Source organism: Periplaneta americana, chromosome 6 (assembly GCF_040183065.1).
Source record: "Periplaneta americana isolate PAMFEO1 chromosome 6, P.americana_PAMFEO1_priV1, whole genome shotgun sequence".
In the NCBI taxonomy this organism is placed as follows: domain Eukaryota; kingdom Metazoa; phylum Arthropoda; class Insecta; order Blattodea; family Blattidae; genus Periplaneta; species Periplaneta americana.
Genome location: NC_091122.1, coordinates 138,530,679 through 138,540,698, shown reverse-complemented (window position 1 = coordinate 138,540,698; position 10,020 = coordinate 138,530,679). Strand labels below are relative to the sequence as shown.

Sequence of the window (10,020 nt, the reverse complement as noted above, 5' to 3'; positions counted from 1 at the left end):
GGTTTTTATACTGGAAAGCTCTGTCCCTTGCATATATTTTATCATTAGGCATTCTTTTAGCCTTACTTGCACAGGGACACAATAACGTTCTTTCACCTATGCATGACACTATAAACAAAACACGCACGCCCTCCAAAATAATATGAACAAAGGATGCATTCAGCAGGCTAACAACGCTTAACACGCTTATGATACAATTCTCGCATATTGCTACATACGTCAGATATGACGTCAGGATTGTGTTCAGACTAGGTATTTGAACTAAAACAGATTCAGTACTATCAAATGTGCAATACTAGTGACCATAAATATCAACCTTATCTATGCTACAGCCATCGATTATCAATTGTAGTACAAAAAAAATAAAAATAGAAAATTCGTGCACATTATTTGCTAATTGCTTAAAAAATCGCGTCATTTTCGCAAAAACATAAGAAATTCGCGACTTGATACGGATTTCGCGAGTTCAAATCAGACATAAATGGATTGAAGGATGTATAGTTACTGTAATTAGACGTTGAGAAATATTTTTTTTTCCAAAATTCGCGAAATATTCCATTCCCTATATAAATATTATAATATTATATCTGAACTACGACTGAACACGAGTGCTGCTCATTAGGTCTCAAATTTTGTTAATACTACTGTATCTCCTTTTTTATATTGATTGTATTATTTTATTTCTATTTCTCTTGTTTTTAATTATAGTCTTTATTCTGTATATTTAAATTTAAATAAATCAATAAAATTTAATTTCAATTTAAACTTAATGTGCCAGTGATCTGAGATTGAGTATTTAGATTATGATTTGAGGATAAATACATAAGACGAGACGACAGATAACTTGAGTTTGAGGTGTGCAGAATTTGAAATAGAAGAGAAAGACACTGTAAAGGTCTGCAATCATTGAGCCGGAGCCAGGATAAAGATTCGAAAAATGGTGAAATATCATCATATCATCGGATATTGCACACATTCTTATAGCTACAGATATTATGAATCCGTTGTAATTTGTCCGAGAGTTCGGTGCTTAAGTCAGTGAACAACACAACACAATAATCAAAGTGCAGGATTACGATTGTTTGAACTTATGTTTGTTTCAGTGGTGCAGAAAAGAAACGCTTGAACTGGTTTAACAGCAGATTTTTTTACAAGTGTGCTTTACTTGGTAATTCCAACTTAATTCGTTATCAAAATATATTCCTAGATTTTTCACGATAGGTGAGAAGAAATTTCAATATTATTAAGCATAATGGCTGGAATTTGACTAACATTCAAAATGTTCAGCAGTCTCTTGGCTCCGATGATTATGGCCTGGGTCTTAGCTGCATTAATAATTTATTTATTTATTATTATTAATATTTATATGCTGTATAGCAGCCAGAGGCCAATTAAAGTTCAGCACAGTACAAAACAATACAATAGACAAGAATACAAAAAGACAAAATATTAAAATCAATATAAAAAACAATGTAATATAAATGATGACGAGAGTAAATAAATACATACAATACTAACAAAATACACAATAGATTAATAAGAACAAAGTGACATACAATATCGATAAAGTAAATAGTACTATACATTAAATGGATCTAAATTATTGGCATGCAAATTGGCAATCTTTATGCATCTGCAGACCAGAGAAGATGATGATGATGATGATGATGATGATGATGATGATGATGATAATAATAATGATAATAATAATAATAATAATAATAATAATAATAATAATAATAATAATAATAAACATGTACAACATAACTCTCATTACTTTATATTGTTTCATAAAAATTTACAGGCATATTTATGTATAAAAAGAAAAAGAAAACATTAAGTAAAATTACCGGAGGTTCTCGTCAACATGTCATTATTTTTTAATACTTTCAGTCACCAGAAACTTCTCACACCATTTAATGGTTCTCCCATCAAGTGCATCTCTTCCATATTCTCTCCGATAATTTCTTTGCACTGTAGTGATTGATTTTGTGTCTGGATATCAGAATACAGATTGTGTGCACTGCTGTGGGTCGCCATTTTGCTTTATACGACTGTGGCACAACACAGTGAGTGAACAATCAAACTTCAAGTTCATTAAATGAAAATTCTTTGAGTTTCACTTTCTTTTAATACCATTCTCATTCCATAATTTGGTATATCTTGTTAGCAATGATTAATTAAAATGTGGGAGGTTTGAACAGAACACCGTCAATTTTCAACATCAGGAGTTATTCAATGTCTGACAGTCGCTATTAAACACAAAACATGTATATCTGTCAAAGAATAATAATATTAACATTAAGACCACATAATACAAATCACTTACATTCAAGAAGGATGACAACTAAAAATAAAAATCATGTGATTAAATATTTCACATATTTTTGTTTCCTACTAGCAGATATAAATACATGCTGCAACTTACCTAATTGACGTAGGATGGTGCTGAACATCTGCAAATATTTAGTCTTTTGAACATCAAAGAAAGCAAATGGGCCCAATGTGGCGAGGAAGACTCCCTAAGAAAAAATATACCATAAAAACATTGCAGAACTTACTTTTAATCACATATTAATGTATTTCATAAACTTTTATACAGTCCACTTACAAGGAACATTCGGTATGCACCAATACGTGTTAAATCCACATCTTCCCAACAGACATCTGTGTCGGGCTGTAGTATGGATGTACTAGAGCTATTGTATGAGCTGCAAAAAATAAAAAATAAATTTTATTAGAAACAAAACAAATAAAAATTATGTAAAAACATTTCTCTCTGAACACTCGAGAGTTTTCACTAATGAAATTCAAATCCAAATGCATGATAAATAAACAATACACCATTATATCGTCTTCTTCTTCCTCGTGTTTTAGGATAAATCCTGTATTTTCCAACTTTGCTGTCTTAATCCGATGTTGGTGTCCAACTTTCCTTCCACCGTTTAAGGGGTCGTCCCAAAGGCCTTGGGGTGTCCAACTTTCCTTTCATTGCGATTTTCGGGAGTCGGTCTTCCGTCATCCTTAATACATGATCCCGCCACTCTTTTCTTCTAGTCTTGATCCATTTTGTCACGTCCTGCACTCCACATTTTTCCCTAATCTCATCATTCGTCTGTCTGTCATATAACGTAATGCCAGCAATATTTCGTAATGTCCTCATTTCTGTTGTTGCCATCATTTTTGCATTTTTTTTTTTTTTTGCTCGAGTTTCAGTTGCATATGATAATACTGGCCTTATACACGTTTTATATATTCTGATCTTGCTTTCTATTTTCATGTATTTATTTTTCCAAATTACATCTCTTAGATATACACCATTATATGTTATATATTATTATGCACCGACATTAAATTGTCACCATAGGTTCATGCATTTCAAAATGAATCCATTATTTACCATGTTACTAATAATATTCTTGTTTTTACGTAGTTAATTTTCTTGAATATAAAAAACACATAAATTGAGTCACTTATCATGCAATCAAATAAGAAAGTAAATATATCGATCCCAAATAACCTGCCAATAATGGCAGACTGTAAACCCTTTAATCCTAACTGAAAAACTGAAAACAATCCAATACAAATTGTTCTGTTCAGCAACAAATACAAACTACTTAAAACCCCATACTGAACTCAATACATAGATAAATTGCGTACAACGTATCAGAAAGAGCAGAATTTGTATGGCAATTAACATTATCTCTTACAATACTAACAAATAGAGAATCACATACATTTATTGGGACCAATCAGCAATTCTCACGACCCACCAAAATTACATATTCTATAGCACTTAAACCTTAAAGAATGGTACTCACAAAATGATTGGTAATGATATACACAGATGTCTCACTATTAAATAACAAGCAAGTACAGGTGTATGAGTATAATGCCAATAAATTGTTCTCCCAATACATACCCTTATGGTCATATGCAAATAATTCTGATAGACAAATTATAGCAATTGAAACAGTTCTCAAAAAACATTTTCTATAGGCCAGATATTGAACAAAGAATTGTTAAATTTGCCTCAGTTCACAGAACCACTTGTTAAATGTTTTAAGTTTAAAACATTAACTATTTTACAGAAAGGAAGAACATTAATACAGTATAAGACGAAATTCTCCCAGCTTTTAACACTGTAGTAAACATAATGCAAAAATAAATGACAATAGAATTCGAAGCGATCATATTTACTGTATTTTCTCGAAAATCCAGCGCACTTTTTTTCCAATTATACAAGTAAAAAATACGGGTACATGGTTTATTCGAAATGAAGTTAGCAACAGTGCGCGATTTTCCTCGCACACAATTCCTATGGTGATAGCACATGCCATTATCTTTCCACATGGGTATTTCAATTGTTAACATTTATATTCTCAATTCTGAAAATGAGTGCCACTAAAGGTATGAAACTGCGATCCTTCACTTGCAACGAAAAACTTAAAGTTACCAAAAATACAGAGGAACATGCCACAGCCTGTAAATTTGATGTAGCCCTAAGTGAAAGTTGCGTCAAGAAACTGGAGGATTCTGTTCCAGGATAAAATTTATTGTTAATTGAACTATATTTTGTATTTAATTGTTTTTAATTTGTCGTGAATACATTTGTTAAAAGTTTTATGCTTGTAATTTGTATTTATTTTTTTATTTATTATTAAGCCTTTCCCCCCTCCCCCCCAAAAGTGGGGTACGCGGGTTATTCGAGGGTGCAGGGTATTCGAGAAAATAAGGTGTTATTACTATTACAGTATTATTTTCTACCCAAATGTGCACCAGTCAAGACAAAAATATGATATGCCTCCAATGTTGTAATCCATCTGTGATTACTTCGGCAGTCGAATGCCCTTTTCTCTTCCAATGCTAATAACGCATACACAACAATGAAACATAGTATTCAAAAACATAATTTTAAGAATGTACATGAACTTTCAACTACAAAATACACTATCAAGCACATTAACAAGATAAGTATTTCATTTTCCTCTTTTATTATTTACCTACGCCTGTTTATTCCATTTTAATGAAATAAATTATTTTTTTATTAAGAGTTTTGACAATACTGAACGCATTATTTATCACTGGGCAGATAGTATTTGGTATCATTTATGTTGCACTTCTATTTCAATTTAATTCACAGAGAAAAATCAGTGTAGTGCAATAAAGCATTAAAGTGTGGTACAAGTACGTCTAAAAAAAAATGAAATATATGATACAGTGCTTATGTTTCAGAAATTGAAAGGTTAAATCGGTAAATGTTCAATCCATCACCATCACTTCATAGCAACGCCATATTATATTTTCCCTAGAGCAGAAATGAAATATGGAGTTGCTATGAAGTAGTGGTGATGTGCTAAATAATTAATATAAAATTAATTTTATGTAACAGTAGGTAGTTTAAGTGCACGTGCAGATGCATCTTCAGATGATTAAAATAATATCATGATGTTGACAGATATTATTACCTTATTATCACCTTATTTAATACGATGAAAGAGTAATGGAATGGAGAAAAATTCTCTCCGGCGCCGGGATTTGAACCCGGGTTTTCAGCTCTACGTGCTGATGCTTTATCCACTAAGCCACACCGGATACCGAAGTCCACACATGTGCTGAGGTGCACTCATCCTACGTTCATAGACATCTATGACGTAGTGCAGGGGGGCAGCCACTAGAGGGAACCCAAGAATTGGAGCTTAATCTGAGACGATTCTGTCCGACACCGGGGTGGTATCCGGTGTGGCTTAGTGGATAAAGCATCAGCACGTAGAGCTGAAAACCCGGGTTCAACTCCCGGCGCTGGAGAGAATTTTTCTCCGTTCCATTACTCTTTCATTGTATGATGACGCAGAATATCTGCATGGAAATATCATATGTACTTCGGTACATTAAAATAATAATATATACCTTATTTAATATTTTTTTATATTAAAATTATAAAATTTGCTGTTATTAGTGGAGAGAACCAGTAATTAAAAAATTATAATGACACCACAGCATGCACATAAGATTACATCTTCCCTTTATTAATAATATTATATTATCTAGAGCTTACTAGTCTTACAGTATTCATATAATTATTTAATGTAACATAAAACTCACCAAGCAACCTCCATGAGTGATTTTGCTACTGCCGCTGCATAAATGGATAGATCACCATACAAATAAATCACAATGCATATGAAGAACAATGATCGTCCAACTGTAACACACAGATATTACATCAAGAAATAATATAATGCTAATAAGGAGACATAACAATGTGATACATTAGACGCCTGTTGGCTGATATACATCTATTATCAGGCAGTACATCTCACTTGACATTATGTGTCAGGAGGAAGAATAATTCCTTCTATACATCTGAAGACTGATTAGTGTAAAAAATGAATAAATAGATAAATAAATTATTGCCCAGCCTCAATTAAGGATGACCACGAGGATCCCGAAATTATTAGCAATAATAAAATGAATTAAAGATGAATACTGTTGTAAAAATAAATTGTAATAATTAAGCACCATTGATATCAATCATAAAATAAAATCTTAAAATATAAGCTTAAATTGAAACTTATAAATGAAGGGTTCAGAACCATAGTGGGCCAAGCGCTATTTACTAAAACATTAGAAAACAAGGGTTAAAATGAAGTTATTACCATAATTCAATGGAAACATATAGCAAGTAATATAAAGTATACACATTAAAACTAAATGATATGTCAATCTTCATTAAACTATGGTATTCACTTAACTTTAACCCTTGCTTTCTCAGTTTTTAATAAATGGCGCTTGGCCCACTATGGCTCTGAACCCTTCAAATAAAAGATTTTAGTTAAAATTGGCATATGACATATTCTTAATTAAGACCTGCATGGTATAAATGAAATTGTACAATCTACAAGAAAGCTTTAAGAATGAGAGTGATGATTTTTTGAATTTCAAAAGATGGTACTGATAATTTATTGTTCTAAAAATGTATACGTAAATTTTGGTAAGGAACCCCGAGAATCAAAAAGTAAACCAATTGAAGAGAGGGATGTTATACTTGGCACTAAGGTATGAAATAGTAGCCAGCGATGTATGCAATGGAGGAGAAAAGGATCTGGCCACACTACCCCATTATCTCCTGGCTTTGTTGCCTCATGAGTGATGCCTTACTGGTGTCACTTATGAGGTTCAGACCTGTCTTCGGACAGACAGTTGACTAAACAACAACAACAAATGCCCGTTTTAGTACTATCCCATACTGACTACTGAAAAAGCTTATATCTCTTAATATATAAATTTGTCATGAAAAATAAATATATTCTCCTTAAGTATAACACTTTTTCCACAGATATCCTAGATTAACACACACACACATCGATATATACGATATATACATATATGGTGTGGTGAACTCTGGTAAGACTTGCCCATTTTATTACATTATCTTATGTAATACGGACTTTTCTGTCTAATCCCTTTATAAAATACCTCCATTTATTGTGCTCAGATATAGCATAAAACGTTTTTTGTGGGATTTTTTTTTCGATTCATGTTTATTAGTATTTGTAAAAAACAGAAAATGTGTCCCTTGTCTTCACTGGGGTTATCACTCTAAAGCTTACATACAATATCTCACCTTTCGTTACTCCCTCTTTCTGACACATAACTTACTGGGCTAATTCTGGAAAGTTTTGCTTATCAGCTTGCAGTTGTCCTTGATGTAATACTGAATTAATTGCTAGTGGTTGGTTAGTGGGTATTTTGAAGAAGACCATGTGTTATGCAGTCATGCAGCAACTAAAATAACACAGGTCTGCAAAATTAAGGGTCATAAAAACTTTTCTAAAATTTATGCTACATTTATGGTTTCTTGGGGTGCTGAATCCAAACTGAGCTCAGATTTTCCCTATTACGTACCATTTTACCGGAACATGCATTGGCACTTTTAGCAATGTTGTTGTTGTTGTTGTTTTCTAATGCCAGGCGTTTGACAATAAAGTCATCTGACCTCTTACACTCCAATATTTTTCAAAGATATTATCATGGCCAGCTACTGAAGCACAGATTTTGAGGTGTTCCGAATCCATTTCTTGGTTTTAGTTAGTTAGTGGGCAGTTAGGGGACTGATATATTCCAATTCTATGCAGGTGTTTGGCCAAACAATCATGGCCTGTTGCCAATCTACATGCAGCTACAGACGATTTTCGTGGCAAAACAGGAATTAACTGTGGATTTTGATGCAGAGAGTTCCATTTTTTCCCTTGGGATTGTGTTAGCAAATTTTGTTTGTTGAAGTCTAAGTATGTAGATTTAATAAATCTTTTCACAGAGTAATACGTAGATTTAGTAACAGGTCTGTAAGTAGCAGTGCTGCCCTTCTTTGCTAAAGCATCCGCATTCTCGTTTCCCAGGATTCCACAATGGGATGGTATCCATTGGAATACAATTCTTTTATTGAGTGATATTAATTGAGAGAGCATTTTAGTTATTTCTGCTGTCTGAGATGAAGGTGTGTGTTTAGAGACTATTGATAGAATAGCTGCTTTGGAGACTGACAATATAACTGCATTTTTAAATTTATTGATGTGGCATAGAAGATTCCTGAGACTTTCACTTACTGCAATGATTTCTCCATCAAAACTTGTTGTTCCATACCCAAGAGATCTATAAAGTGAGAAGAGACAGCATGTAACACCTGCACCGGTACCTTGTTCTCTGGAGATCAAGGATCCGTTAATGTATAAATGAAGCCAGTTTTGTGGAGGATACCTAATATTAATTGTCGCTAAAGACTATTGTTTTAGTATTTCAGTGTTTACTTCTGATTTTAGTATTTCTTCTGTTAAATTTAGATTATATTCTATATTTAATAGAGTTAAAGGGTTTGGTTTAATTTGTAGGTTTTCTTTTAAATTCGGGATATTGATTTTCTGTTTTAATTCTTGAACAATGGATATGAAACTTTTTTGAGTTTTCAATCTACAGAGAGGACTGTATGAATGCCAATCTAATAAGTTTTTCATATTGAATCAGTGCTTTTTCTTCTATTATCACTTTTAGCAATGTGAATGTAGTGTTAGTGAATTGAATATAGGAAAGTGATGAAGTGAAACATCCTGTGGCAAATATTAAAGGTATATTTTACAAAAACTATTAAACTGTCATAATGAACAATTCACATTTAGTCAAATGCTTTATACTGGCTTTTTCTCTTCGTGGTGAAGTTGCGTTTGTTGCCTTTCCTCCTGTGTGAGGTTCAAGAGATGTTTTTTGTGGCCAGTGTTTTTGTTCCCAATGACTGTACTTGCTCTGCTGTCCCATTCACAGAGGAAATATGGAAATTTAGTATACCTAGCCTGCTGACCAACTCTCTCAGATCTCCACAGATCATCCAGTTGTGATCTTTATATTTTATCTTTGTAAAAACCAGTTCAAGATTCTCGTAAGTTTCTTTAAGGTGTACTGAATGATCAACAGGTGATGAAACATACTTGTTGCCATTGTGAAAAGCACTGATCACTGCTTTCAGACTTCTTTTGGAGGCATCGATAAAAGTTTCCATTTATCCACTTCGTACTCAACATTAAACTTTTGTATCAAAACAGAAATATCTGCTAAGGTACCCTCTTATGATGAGTAGGGCGTAAATTATTCTTCTCTACTCCTGTACCAATGAAGAAATGTTACTGGTGTTAGCATTATTCATTTTATTTTAATCTGGAGCATAAAAGCTTAGCTTTTTCCTTGGGTAATCCTAAATCTCTTATTACATCATTGAGTTCAAAAATGATGAACTCTTCAGGATTTTCATTCTCTACATCACACACCCTTCTAGATTATGTTTCTGATCCTCATCAACAGTTTTATACAAAATTTTACATTAGAGCACTGCATTATGGATGCAACAAAATCACTAGCATATTAATAATATGTTGTTGTTGTTTTCTAATGCCAGGTGTTTGACAATAAAGTCATCTGACTTCTTGCAATCGAATATTTTTCAAAGATATTATCATGGTCGGCCACTGA

General features: G+C 32.8%; 1 protein-coding gene across 1 annotated transcript in view; it reads right to left on the bottom strand.

Moving 5' to 3' along the window:
* LOC138701795 (transmembrane protein 104 homolog) overlaps positions 1-10,020 on the bottom strand; it is a 40,550-nt gene that overhangs the window by 11,549 nt on the left and 18,981 nt on the right. Inside the window, exons 6-8 of the mRNA XM_069829057.1 lie at positions 6,106-6,205; positions 2,612-2,711; positions 2,429-2,522 (exon numbers count right to left, since the gene is read on the bottom strand). Coding sequence (XP_069685158.1) covers positions 2,429-2,522; positions 2,612-2,711; positions 6,106-6,205 — 294 coding nt within the window. The remainder of the gene's footprint in view (positions 1-2,428; positions 2,523-2,611; positions 2,712-6,105; positions 6,206-10,020) is intronic.